This window comes from Dipodomys merriami, unplaced genomic scaffold, assembly GCF_024711535.1.
Source record: "Dipodomys merriami isolate MVZ:Mamm:240054 unplaced genomic scaffold, mDipMer1.0.p SCAF_1, whole genome shotgun sequence".
NCBI lineage: Eukaryota > Metazoa > Chordata > Mammalia > Rodentia > Heteromyidae > Dipodomys > Dipodomys merriami.
The window spans coordinates 5,286,080-5,300,150 of NW_027202270.1; the positions used below are offsets into that span (position 1 = coordinate 5,286,080).

At 42.8% G+C, this 14,071-nt stretch overlaps 1 protein-coding gene across 5 annotated transcripts in view; it reads right to left on the bottom strand.

Annotated features, from left to right (window-relative positions):
- Positions 1-14,071, bottom strand: part of LOC138820744 (UDP-glucuronosyltransferase 1-6-like) — a 144,078-nt gene that overhangs the window by 14,277 nt on the left and 115,730 nt on the right. Inside the window, exon 1 of one of the 5 annotated variants that reach the window (XM_070012666.1) lies at positions 3,107-4,021. The exons of the other annotated variants lie outside the window; for them this stretch is intronic. Within the exon in view, the coding sequence (XP_069868767.1) occupies positions 3,107-3,970 (864 nt within the window). The 5' untranslated portion in view covers positions 3,971-4,021. Of the gene's footprint in view, positions 1-3,106; positions 4,022-14,071 lie in introns of those variants that run through there. 5 annotated transcript variants of the gene reach the window in all.

A 14,071-nucleotide genomic window follows, 5' to 3' on the forward strand; every position in this document is an offset into this window, starting at 1 on the left:
AATAAATTTTCCAAGGCCACACCAACTTGTTGCCATGCTGGGGACATAGTCAACGTAGCTACATAAACGCGAGGTTCACCTGAAAATGTTGAGCAGGTGGGGTGCCAAACGTCCAGCTGAGAAAGTCAAATGTTGGCACAGCTGATGTCCTGTCCTACATGGGGACCTTTTGGGGTCTGATTGTCTTAATAGGTTCACCACAAAGTGTCCCATCCTCCATTGTCATCTCTTTATCCAAGAAAGTAGGTAAAAAAGGAAAACTGAAGAAGGCTAAAAATGCACAAAGTTCGTGACTGCAGAGAGGTCATGGGACCCGAGGACACTGTTGCATGCTTGGAATATGTGAGAATAGGTTTAGATATACTTTAGGGCCCCCAGAGGCTGACCTGCATGATAGGACACATAACTCATGGCATGAAAAGGGGATTCAGGATACCCATGGGATTATGGAGCAGCTGGAAAAACCACTTTAAAAAAAGTCACAGAGGGGGCTGGGAAGGTGGCTCAGTGGTAGAGCACTTGCCTTGCATGCATGAGGCCCTGGGTTCGATTCCTCAGCACCACATAAGCAAAAAGAAAAAAGCCGGAAGTGGCACTGTGGCTCAAGAGGTAGAGCGCTAGCCTTGAGCTGAAGAGCTGAGGGACAGCGCCCAGGCCCAGAGTTCTGGCCCCACAACCGGACCCACAAAAAAAAAAGTCACAGAGGTATCTGGGCAGCTGCTTCCTATGTGATAAACAACTTGCCAGGATTTGAATTTACTAGGGATTTGAAAAAACAAGTTTGTTTACTCATAGGCAAGGAAAGTCATACAAGCGAACATATTCACTGGTTTTCTGTGGTGGTTTGGGCTCTGAAGAAGTGAGGGGTGTCAGGAGTTAGGGGATGAGAAAAGAACAGACCCAGTTCCATGGTTATGTATGGTGGAAATGGCCAGACAGGACAGAATTGAGTGTATATGTCTCTACACAGTGGGTTAAAGATGGTCCACAGAGTTCAATGGTAAGCAGAGAGCCTGGCATACAAGGTCACTCGGGTCATGGATCTATAGGTACAGTTGTAGGCTCCTTTAAAACAGAGTAAGGAGTCAGGTTTTTGATATGTCTTGGATTTGTACTGTCGAAAATGAACTACTTTTTACAGAATTACAAAGCATTGCATGTAAAGATTTTTCAAACAACTTTTTATCAATTCTCTAAGCTCAGATAATATGTACTACTATATACCTGTACAGGCCATTCATCTTTCATGGATGATTCAAGTGAATGCTAGAAAGCAGGGCATTTCCTGTTTTGTGGAGATGCACACCTCCAGTCCACTGCCACACAGGCTTTTCATGAAGTCACTATCACCACCCTCCAGAGTGTGGCAGGCTAGGAGAGTCACGCCAGTGTGGGACGCCGGCATTTAAGCAGTCTCAGCAGAATCCAAACATTCCAAGACCCACACACTTCCTCTGGCCAGAGCTTTAACACAGTGAGTTTTGGGGTTCCATTTACCCCTTACAATGGAAAACTTTAGAAGAGGCCAAACTGTGTTCAAATACACTTAAATCAGTTTTTTGTTTAAAGATGATTCTGTTTTTCTGCAAATAGTAGGTGGTGGGCAGGATAGCTCATGCTGGTAATCCTAGCTACTTAGTATTGAGCACTACTGAGATTGGGAAGACTTTGGTTCTAGACCAGCCAGTGCAAAAAATAGTGAGTGGGTTTCTACCTAAAACAAGGATCTCAGTATAGTGGTGGTATGTGTAATCATAGCTATTTGGGAGACACAAAAAGGAGGAACAATGGTCCAGCCTGGCCTGGGCAACAAGTAAGACCCTATGGCAAAAATACTTTAAAAATAGGGGAGGAAACAGTCTGTGGGAGTAACTTCAGAGGTAAAGTGCGTGCCCACTAAGCACTAGGCCCTGAAATCAAACCCCAGTATTTCCAGACTGGTAGAGAAACACCTTACCTTGACAAATCTATTACTCGCTTATTGGAAATTTATAAGTTTCTCATCTGGATTTTGAATAAAGAGATTCCTTTCTTCTTCTCCCATCTCAAACCACTTTAGCATAACAGATAGCCACTGGTTTACTAGGACTGAACTAGGAAATGGTCAATGTTTTGATTACCAAACACACAGCTCATGCTCTGCATTTCCCCAGTAAAAAGTAAGGTTTGTTATATTGGACTTCCCCAAGCAGAGCCCTTTGTGGTTTTAGATTTTCATATAGAAAATATACAATTTGTACCAACTGCTGGTGGGTCACACCTATAATCCTAGCTACTCTGATGACTGAAATCTGGTGGTTTGAAGCCAAACGATGCAAGAAAGTCTCTAAGACTCTGAATCTCCAATGAACTACCAAGAAAAAGCTGGAAGTGAAGCTGTAGCTCACATGATAAGAATATTAGCCTGGAGCAAAAGGCTCAGGGACTGCACCCAGGCCCAGAGTTCAAGCCCCAAGACCAGCAAGCATGCACATGCACACACACATTGTATACACACACATTGTATACACACACATGCGCAGGTGATTTGGATGCATCAAGGAACACATACAGCACCATTCTGCAGTCACTAATTAATATGATATGACTGTTGAACACTGCTACTTTATTACCACATGCTATAAGCTACATTGCACATGAGATTCTGTTGAATTCCAATGAATATGTAAGACCCTTGTGAGCCATCCCCATCCTTTCACAAACAGCATGATTAAAACGACCATGCCAGGTCCTTAAACTTATACTGCAAATCTGCAAGCATTACTCCCCTGGTAGGTCAAGACCCAGCTCACTTCCCCTGTTCCTGCCCAACCTCCCCATCAGGAAGACACTGTTACCTGTGGTAGAAAATCTGATCAATTCTCACCATCGATCTGCCATCTGTCCTGTTAGAAGATGCTCTCCTTGCCTCGCAGGGCTCTCTGTGAGAGGCAGGTTTATGAAGTAAAGGGCTATACACATTTCTAGAGTTTGTCACCAAAGATGATTAGAAGGAAAGACATCAATTTGGAATGATGAGCAGAGAAGTAAGCATTTAAAGTTAAGAATTCCGTTTTGTTTTGTTTTTTTTTAAGTTTTCTGTCTGGAACATCGATAGGATACAGACCTGAGAGAGTGGCTTCCGGTTGCCACAGTTGATGCCCCCGATGAAGACCATGTTGGGCATGATAGGCCTGGGGTAGTCGAACACAAAGTCCCCTCTGAACAGCCACACGGATGCGTGGCTGAAGATATCCACCACCGACACCTCTCTCTGCAAGAGCTCAGAGGCGAGCCGTGCATAAGGGGTAAATGAAAAATCACAAATATACATCAGGGGAAAAGGGTAGAGAAAATTCTTGACCCTCTGCAAGAAGGTCATGTGGTCTGAATGCCTTGTCAGGAACCTAGGAATATATGACGAAGGGTCTGGACACTGCGTAGCTGCAAATTCCAGGCTACAGAATAGAGAGCGTAGAAAAAACACAGCCGGGATATTCAGGTACTTGGCCAGCACTGCCCCACAGGGAAGAACAGGGTCCGTTAACAGCACATCAAAGGCACTGGACTTCAGATGGCTCATCAGAGTCATGTTGTACACGAGGTTCTCACAAGACGTCGTGTGTAACTTAGCCATGATTTTTAAAGTTGCAGCATTTTTTAAAAAGGTCTTCAAATAATGTTCATTTTTAAAGATTAACTCAGAGTATTCACGCATAATATGGTGAAATTCTTCATTGGTGAGTGGAAAAGCATATGCTTTCTTGATGAAGAACTCCTCTTCTTTGATGTGCATGTTCATGTCTGGGGCCATGACCAAGACCTGGTGGCCTCGATTGTGCAATTCCCTCACCACGTCCCGCATGCTCAGCCAGTGGCTACCATCCACAGGAAACACCAGCACCTTCCCACCTCTGGCCCAGGGCAGGACACACAGCAAGCACAGCAGTCCTGTGAGCCCTCGAAGGGCTACCTGGAGTCCCATGACCATTTCCCCCAAAGGCCTAGAGCTCAAGCCTATAGTTTTCCACCCAGGCTCTGACTACTACCAGTTTGTTCCTTTGGCTTTATTAATGCTGCCACCTAATACTGTCACGTCATTGGGTGGCACGGTGCCCTGGTATGTTAATTATTACAGAATAAATCTATCCCCGGCTTGCACAACTGTCCTATCCTCTGTTCCACCCAAGCAAAGGTTTATTTTATTACTACTTTTCTCAAAAGCTCATCTGACCTGTTGCTCACTCTCAGGAGCATTCTAGTTCATTCCACATTTCCCCCCTAACGGGAGACCCTATGGATGAACACAGTTCACCAGCTCAGGCCACTACTGATGTCCCACCAAGTTTCTTCTTCATGTGTTCAGCAGATTACTGACCCATTCTTGTCTGATTTGCCCTGTGGTTACACTGGACAGACCAGGTTGTCATTGAGTTTCACTCTTTCTGTATCTTTATGCACAGCCATTCATCTATGTTGGGATTCTCTGGTAAGAATTCACCCCCATTAGAGATTCTGTGGATAATAGATTCCACAACGAGAAAGATGTGAGTTTGCAAAAAAAATCCTTTGGCTTTAACTCTTTTCCAGAGGCTAGAGATCCAGAAATCTTTCTCTTGTTTTCTTTTCCAACCATCCTTTCTCTGCTTATTCTGGATGTTCCTGCTGTCTCAGGAAAAAAATCAATATCTTCCCAAGTCTAAGATTCTGTCCTTCTACTGGTAGTTTCAATCTGATCGTTTTCTTTTTACTGAGACCCATGCCAAATGACCTGAGTGCAGGTGAAAGCTGTTCAATTCTTATGACCATACAAGCAAGACACAGATACAGCAGGTTGCTGAAAACTCAGAACTTGCTTCTGAGTTTGTTACTGCAGCTGTTGTTGTCATTGCTAACCAAGGAACTTGCCAACACTGTATCTACTCAGAGAGGCATCTAGCTCCAGGTTGTGGGGCTCTACTTCTGCCCAGACTCAAGATGCTCTTTCTTGAGATCTTACATGCTGTGGGCATCTGTGGGAGAATAGTCAACAATATTTTGTCTTACTCGAGATAGGACAGGAAGAAGGCATTTGTAGTTACATGAAACCAATGGACAAGACCACATCTCCCTAGATAGAGGAAAGGAGTTAGCACTCCTAAATATGGTTACAATGTCATGGCACTCTTAAATATTGTTACAACACTGGTAATGTTAATGATATATTTTCTTATAAAAAACCTCTGAAATATTTTGTTCCCTTAAGTTGTGCAGGGGTTTAGAGAGCTGGGGAGATGTAACCATTTCGTTAATGTCCTTCTCTAAGGCTTCCTCTAGTGAGGGACTGCCAGCCATGAAGTCAGATGGCTCCAAGATGGCTCTATCACATGCCACTTTGAATCCAAAGTATGACTCTGGCTCCTGCAAGCTCTGGCTCCAGTAGACAGCCTGCATTAACTTTCTTCTATGGGAAGCTTCAACAAACTCTAGATAACCTTGCAGCAATTTACACCCAGGCTAGAGAAAGTGTTCTTTTTTAAATATAATTTTATTGTAAAGGTGATGTACAGAGGGGTTACAATTACATATGTAAGGTAATGAATATATTTCTTGTAACTCCCTCATTTTTCTGCCATTCCCCCCCCCCTCCACACACACATAAAGTGTTCTTACCCTGGAGCAGCCCTTCATCTGTACAGATGTCTACACTGCTTAATTCAAACACACTCCTTCACTAGCTTGAGTCGACTGCCCTGATTGGTTGAAATACAGTTCTTCATTGGCATGAGTGGACTGCCTTGATTGGTGCAGATACTTTTGTCCTAAGCAGTCTGTTCAGCCCACTTTCAGAGGAGCCAGTAGATAATCTATGTTTCCTGGATCTCACAGGATACCTAGAGGAGCTTCTGCTTGCTCACCCAGTGTTTCTACTGGGTAGAGCAGAAGGACTCCAGCCAGCTAGTTTGTGACACACCCTGTGAGTTACAGATCTCATAGCACCTGGGCAGGATGGAACAAACCTGTAATTGCAGCACTCAGAAACTGAAGCAGGATTGAGAACTCCAAGATAGGCTGAGCTACATAGTAAGATCCTGTCTCAACAACAACAACAACAGCAGCAGCAGCAGCAACTACTACTGCTACTACACACAAACCAAAAATCCCCAAAAGACTCCCCAAAAATCTGGCTAGATGCTGGTGATTCACGCCTATAATCCTAGCTAATCAGGAGGCTGAGATCTGAGTAGTGTGGCTCAAAGCCAGCCTGGGAAGGAAAAATCTGAGAGACTTATCTCCAATTAAACACAAAAAAGCCACAAGTGTGGCTGAGGTTCAAGTGGAAAGAGCGTTAGCCTTGAGCAAAAGAAGCTCAGGGACAGCGCCCAATATCTGAGTTCAAGCCACGGGACAGGCACGTGTATGTGTGCAAATTTGCAAATATTTAGAGGCTGGCAAAGAGCCTGGAATTAGACTACCAAGGTCACTCAGATGTCATGGGATTTTAGCAGTTCTGCCTAGAATTGACAATTGAGACGACACTCAATGATAAGTTTTGGTATGCCCTGGATTGGTGCTACTATAAATAGTTTGCTTTTGGCAAATGTATAGATGTCTGATTCCATTTTATTTAATGAAGGACCACTAAAGGATCAGTTCATCTTCTTCCACTAATTCTGTTGTTCTCTACAAATCAGTCAAGTAAAAACATCCTTATCTGGGGAAATTGTTCAACTGACTTTGCTTGCCTTTCCAAGAACAGCCATGTCCCCAGATACTTTTGCTTTTTAGTTTATTTTTTCAGATACAATTTCATGCTTGGGCCAAGATCTTCTTCCTACCACCTCCAAGTGGATGGGATTATACATATGAAGTCCCACCCCAGAATGTTTTTGTTTTTTGTTTTTTTTTTTTATTTTTTGGGTCCGGTCGTGGGGCCTGAACTCTGGGCCTGGGCCTGTCCCTCAGCTCTTCAGCTCAAGGCTAGCGCTCTACCACTTGAGTCACAGAGCCACTTCCCGGTTTTTTCTTCTTTGTTTATGTGGTGATGAGGAATTGAACCCAGGGCCTCAGGCATGCAAGGCAAGCGCTTTACCACTGAGCCAACTTCCCAGCCCCCCAGAATGTTTTTATATAGTGTCTTGCTGACTTTTTTGCTGGAGTTGCCTTGAACCACAATGTTCCAATCTCTTACTCCCAAGGGAAAGAATGTACCTGTAATCCCTAGGGTACACACTGGGCCACGCCCAGAAATATCTTATTCTATTTCTCATTCTTTCCCAGTAAATCACCTATTCCCTTGGGCCTCTGCCACCCCTTCAGTATTACTTCACTCACTACCAGTCAGATGTTAACAGACTGGGAAGAATCACAAACACAAGCCCAGTCTCTTCTTTTATTACATACAAAAGTCAGGATTTTGTAAGATGGGTTTCACCTCATTACTTGTTTCTTGGAGATTTTTTTTCACTTAGTAAATTAGAATAATCATGTAGAGTCATGGAGATTATTTCTTTTGTAATATCTAGATTTTATGTAATTCAGGGGAATTCTTTCTCTTGGGAATTTATGAAAAATTTTGGAAAATGATGGCAAAACAACAGGTGCAAGGAGAGCAGGAAAGATTTTTTTACAAATGCATATTGAAAACAAAAGAGCAAACTCATAGTACAGAAAATAAGCTCAGTGCTAAACACAGGCGATCCCAGGGAAATGGATGGACCTAGAACCAATCATGTTAAGTGAGGAAAGCCAAGCTCAGAGAAACAAATGGCACATGTCTTCTCTCAAATGTGAACAGTAGATCTAAAAATACTGGAACATAATAAATTATATGGGTCTGTAGGCATTCACACACAGTGAGACCACCAGAAGACACTCTTAGGAGAGGAACAGAAAGGCACAATGCCTATGTGCATCCAAGCATACAAAATAATATTTATCAAAATGAACTCCAGAAAATGGAAACAAAAGGGTTCTTTTGCTGTTTTTATTTTCTTTTTGTTCTTGTGAGTTCTTTATAAGTCAATGGGAGTATAAGGAGGAGCACAAAAGTGGAGGGATAAAGGGTAAACAAATGCAGCAACAGTACTCACTGGGCACTGTGTTGAAAATGAACTAGACTATGTATGGGTAGGAATGGGAAGGAAATACTGGAAGAGAGCAAGGGAAAAGGTGGCATTGCCCCAAAAGAAATGCACTCTTCATCTGACTTATGGAACTGTAACTCTTTTGTACATCACCATTATAATAACAATAAAAAATTAAAGGAAACAAAATAGGCAATCACTGAGCTATTCTTCCCAGAATTCAAAGCAAAATCAGAAGAAATTAGAAAGATAAAAATAAAGGATAAACTGTCAAACCCAGATCCTGGAGAAGAGAAAACATGGAGGACAGTGGCACCTAAATTAAAAATGAGATCCAACTATTAAGTAACTTAATAGGAAAACCTTCCAGTTTTGAGTGAGTCCTGGCATTATCTTTCAGCTTCCTGTTTGTGGGTTCAGACAGATGAACTCACAGAAGTGTTCTAACCCCTGTGAACATGTGACATGGCATGACCAGGGGACTTTGGCAATAGCACTAATAAGGTTTTTTTTTTATTGTAAAGATACTATACAGAGGGTTACAGTTACCTGAGTAAGGTAATGAGTACACTTCCTATTGAGCACTGTTACCCCCTCCAACTAATGAGGTTTTTGAAAAATATTTTCAAAAAAATTCTCACAATTTTTTAAGTTAAAGGTACATAGATGGAACCAGACCTGGTAGCTCACCCTTATAATCCACAGTACTACAGAAGTATAGTAAGAGGACCTGGTGTTGCAAGCTAACAAGGAAAGGTAGCAAGAAAACCTTATCACAAAATCAAAATAAAAGCAAAATTGCTAGGAGCATAAGTGGTAAAGTGTTTGCCTGGCATGCACAAGGTCTTGAGAGAAAACCCCCAAGCCACAAATAAGGAAAAATAAAAAAATAGAGAGGTGAGCCAGCAGCTGGGACACCACGCCTGTTACCCTAGCTACTCAGGAGGCTGAGATGTGAGGATCTTTGTTGTTGTTTTTTCTGGTTCGTGGGCTTGAACTTGTCCTAAACACCATCCCTGAGCTCCTTTTGCTCAAGACTAGCATTCTACCACTTGAGCCACAGCTCCACCTTCTGCTTTTTCTGTGATTAACTGGAGATAAGAGTCTTAGGAACTTTCCTTCCCGGGCTTGCTTCCAACCATGATCCTCAGATCTCAGCCTCCTGAGTAACTAGGATTACAGATGTGAGCCATGGGCACCTGGCTGGCTGTGAATATCTTTGAAACCAGTCTGAGCAGAAACATTTGTAAAACTTATCACCAATCAACCAGCAAAAAGGCAGAAGTGTAGCTGTGACTCAAGTGGTACAGGATCAGTCTTAAGCAATAAAAGCTAAGGGACAGTACCAGGGCCTGAGTTCAAGCCGCAGTACTCACACACAGATACACACAGACACACAGACACAGACACACACATACAAACACATACATACACACAAAATAGAAAAGATAGAACTCAAAATTGATAATGATAATCAGATGAAGAGATCTATAAAGAGTGTTATTTCCTGCAGTAACCAAGAAGCGTGAAGAAAATAAAATGCACGTTAAACTGACTTACAATTCTAGAAACTGTAATAAACGATTTACATAAATATATGAGCAAGTATTACCTGGATAAAAGGAAAAATGAAGTAATATCTTTTTGGGAACTAGGCATGAGTAATTTGACATGAACAAATTGAATGTACACTATGGGACCACACCAAAAAACAACTAGAAATATTGGTCATACTTTGTTACACAAGATTCCTGAGTACTTGAAATGTTGATAATCCAAATTAATACATGCTGTTGAAAAAACTGAACATTAGGTTCCCTCCCCAAGTGCTCGGGGCCCCATGAGCACATCCCATCCCTTCCCAAGGGACACCAAAAAAATAATCATTCTTAGTTCCTTAAAAATTCTATGAAAAATCTGCAAGCAATGCTCCCCTTTATCCCTCACTAAACAGACTGCAAAAGGAATATTGCAGTGCCACTGGGACATTAACAACTCTCCCTTTACAGGTAAGAAAATATTCAAGGTTAGACCTAGAAGATGTCCTAGGATAAGGAATGTTAGGACTTCAGCTTGTCAGATAGCTGGCCAGATATAGCCAAGAAGTTGCAAAAATCAGAATATTTGCAGAATAGATCATTAAAGGAGCTATTGAGGGAGGTACAAAAAGTATATGTGAGGAGAGAAAAAAAGTGGGAAACAAAAATCATGCTGTAAGGAGAAACTAAACCAGTAACTTGTTGGTCCTCCATCCATCCGCCCCTGCCCCAAAGGCTTGAAACAATGGGGAATCGGATAAAGAGGACCAAGAAAAAAATAATGTTTCAAATGTGGCAAGCTAGGACATTTCAAAAGGGAGTGCTCAAAGTAGGGGAGAGAATGCAGGGATACTGTCCCCCTTCCAATCTTCGATAAAGAATGGAGGGGCTCTTTTACTCAGAAAAGTCCCATCCAGAGCCTTGATACATTTAGAGGTGGGGCCACAGTGTGAGAAACTGTTGCCTTTTAAATTGAGTCAGAAGCATCTAGATATTCCCTCTGCTTTCTGCCCAAGGATTTTTTTTATTCTTTTTTTTGGGGGGGGGAGGGTCCGGTCATGGGGCCTGAACTCTGGGCCTGGGCGCTGTCCCTCAGCTCTTCAGCTCAAGGCTAGCACTCTACCACTTGAGCCACAGCACCACTTCTGGCTTTTTTCTTTTTGCTTATGTGATGCTGGAGAATCAAATCCAGGGCCTCAGACATGTAAGGCAAGCACTCTACCACTGAGCCACCTTCCCAGCCCCTATTCTTTTTTGTGTGTGAAAATACTGTACAGAGGGGTTACAATTACATGGGCAAGATAATGAGTACATTTTTTATCAAGCATTGTAGCCTCCTCCTTTGTTTCCCCTTCCCATCCCTTCCCATCCTCCCCCACCCTGCTCCCCCCATCCAACCATGCCCCCCCCCCGCACCAAAGTTGTAAAGTTCGTTTTCGACATAACGACTTTGTACATCTCATTGTTGCAATGGGTCCACCTGTATCCCTATTTAAACGATTTGTTTTACCCCTTCCCCTCCACAAATTATACCAACATCAAATACAGTAAAAACAAGGGTTATACCGTGGGGGAGGGACATACAAAGCAACAAAGAAATCATCTTATAAATGTGTTAGAAACAATCGCATGAGGGCTGGGAAGGTGGCTCAGTGGTAGAGCGCTTGCCTTGCATGTCTGAGGCCCTGGGTTCGATTCCCCAGCACCACATAAGCAAAAAGAAAAAAGCCGGAAGTGGCGCTGTGGCTCAAGTGGTAGAGCGCTAGCCTTGAGCTGAAGAGCTGAGGGACAGTGCCCAGGCCCAGAGTTCAGGCCCCATAACCAGACCCTCCCCCCCCCCAAAAAAAGAAACAATCGCAAGAAAAAAAAACATTTGAATACATATCTTAGGGTTCATTTCCCTGTCTGCCCAAGGATTAAAGCTCACTCCCCTGAGCAACTCTTAGGCTCAGGAGCAAAGGATGAAGTTTTCTCTGTCCAGACATTACAGGAAACAGATGTCTGGTTTCAAACCCAAAAGACAAACCTACAGTTTCTTTTGATTCCTGGAATGGGCAATAATCTATTTGGAAGAAATTTATTTATGAAAAAATTGAGAATTAGGCTATACGTTCATAAAAACAAAATGTATGCTACTATGAATTCACTGGCTACCTGGGATGAGAGATGTACTGAGCCTCCGGTGTGAGGTAAAGAGGGAAACAGAGGTGGCCTTCAAATCCCAGATATCCAGATTCAATTAGCGCACCTTGGAGACACTGCACAAAAGCGTTGTCCTTGGAGTGCTTACCCAGAAACCTGGGGGCCATCAGCATCCTGTGCTCTATTTGTCCAAATCCTTGACCCCTTCACCAGAGAATCGCCTAAATGTATATAGTCAGTGACAGCTATAGCTCTACTGGCTGCGGAGAGTTGAAAAAAATTCACCATTCACCAACTCAGGGCCATTCTAAAGCAGAGGGCAGAAGATTGTTAACAGGCTCTAGGATCTGTGTATGCGTGTGTGTGTGTGTGTGTGTGTGTGTGTGTGTGAGTGATTCTAGGAAAGGATGACAACCTTAATTACAGGTAAAATCTTAAATCCTGCCAGTTTTCTAGCTGAAAAGCAGGAAGGGAGAGCACCAGAACATAAATGCCTAAGACAGGATGTCTCCAGTGTCTCTTAGCTATTGCAGACCATCTTACCCACTGGCTAGAGGCCATTCCACTCCCTGGGGCCACAGCTAATAATGTGATCAAGGTTTTATTGGAAAATATTACCTCATCTGCAAAACAGCGTTGATTCAGACAATGGTAGTAATTTTGTCACTGGGTGCAGAAAAGGGTTTGTGAAGTTTCCCTTTAAAAGTAGGGGACTGACAGGAAAAAAGGAAGGATTCTTCACTTAGGGTCCTTGAATTTCTGGACAAGATCACAATGGTAAGAACACTTGGTAGAGCTTTAGTGAATAAGCAAGCAGGCAAGAGGGCAAGCAGAAAAGCAGAGACATACGCTGTCAGAGAGTGGGTACTCAAAGGGAAACACAGAGCTCTTTGACATATGAGGAGGGCAGGGACTGTCTTAAAGTCATGCAAAGCTAAGTGTTCGTATTTGCCCTTAATCATTTGATGATGTACTTTTACTTCATGGGTGAAGGGTCTTCCAGACTGACCTGTGCTTTAAATATATGGCCATTAGGTTTGGATATCCCCTTCAGGAAAAAATGCACTCTGCCTTAAAACAGAGATTTAAAAAAAATGCATCTTAGCCAGGTGCCAGTGGCTCACACTTGTAATCCTAGCTTCTCAGGGGGCTGAGATCTGAGGATCGTGGTTCAAAGGCAGCCTGGGCAGAAAAGTCTCCAAGAGACTTTATTTCCAATTAACCACTCAAAAACTGGAAGTGGCTCAGTGACTCAAAGTGGTAGAGTGCTAGCCTTGAGCAAAAAGAACTCAGGAACAGTGTCCAGGCCCTGAGTTCAAGCCCCACATAAAAAAAAAAAGCATCTTGCCACATATTTTAAAAACGCGTTTGCCAGGCGCTGGTGGCTCATGCCTGTAATCCTAGCTACTCAGGAGGCTGAGATTTTAGGATTATGGTTCAAAGCCAGTCCAGGCAGGAACATCTGTGAGACTCTTATCTCCAATTAACCACCAGAAAATTAGAAGTGGTGCTGTGGCTCAAGTGGTAGAGCACTAGCCTTGAGCTGAGGAGCTCAGGGACAGCGCCCAGGCTCCGAGTCCAAGCCCTGAGACCAACAAAGCAAACAACCTAGTGTTTATTTTTGAGATAAAGAATATATCCTGGCACAGATGCTTATCTATGAGAAGCCATTCTCCCAAGTATTTGCTTTTCCTGGATACATGTCTTTTTATGATGTCCTTTCCCAGTTTTTAGAGCATACTAATGGTTTAGCACAACAACAAAGATAATGCTCAAAGCTGTAAGAGAGAAAGAAGATACATTTGCAGTCTGAGTAACAGCAGATTTCTCAAGAGAAACCTTAAAGGAAAAGAGAGCTTGTAATGATATATTTCAATTTCTGAAAGTTAGCAACTGCCAGCTCAAGATATTCTACTCAATAAATCTTTCTTCATAACTGAAGGGCAAATAAAGTCAATGACAAGCCAGGCATCAGTGGCTCACATTTGTAACCCTAGCTACCCAGGAAGCTGACATCTGAGGATCATGGTTTGAAGCCAGCCCCAGCTGGAAAGTCCATGAGACTCTTATCTCCAATTAACCACCAGAAAACTGGAAGTGGCGCTGTGGCTCAAAATGGTGGAGCACTACTAGCCTTGACATTGCCCAGGCCCTGAGTTCAAGCCCCATGACCACCACCAACAACAACAAATCAATAACTGAAAACTAAAACAATGTATCACCATGAAATCAATACTACAGAAGATACTCAAAGACCTTCTGCACATAGAAGATCATCATGAACATGAAAATGTAAAGATAATATATCTCACAAAATTAGTAGATAAACACAGGAAGAAAAGATGC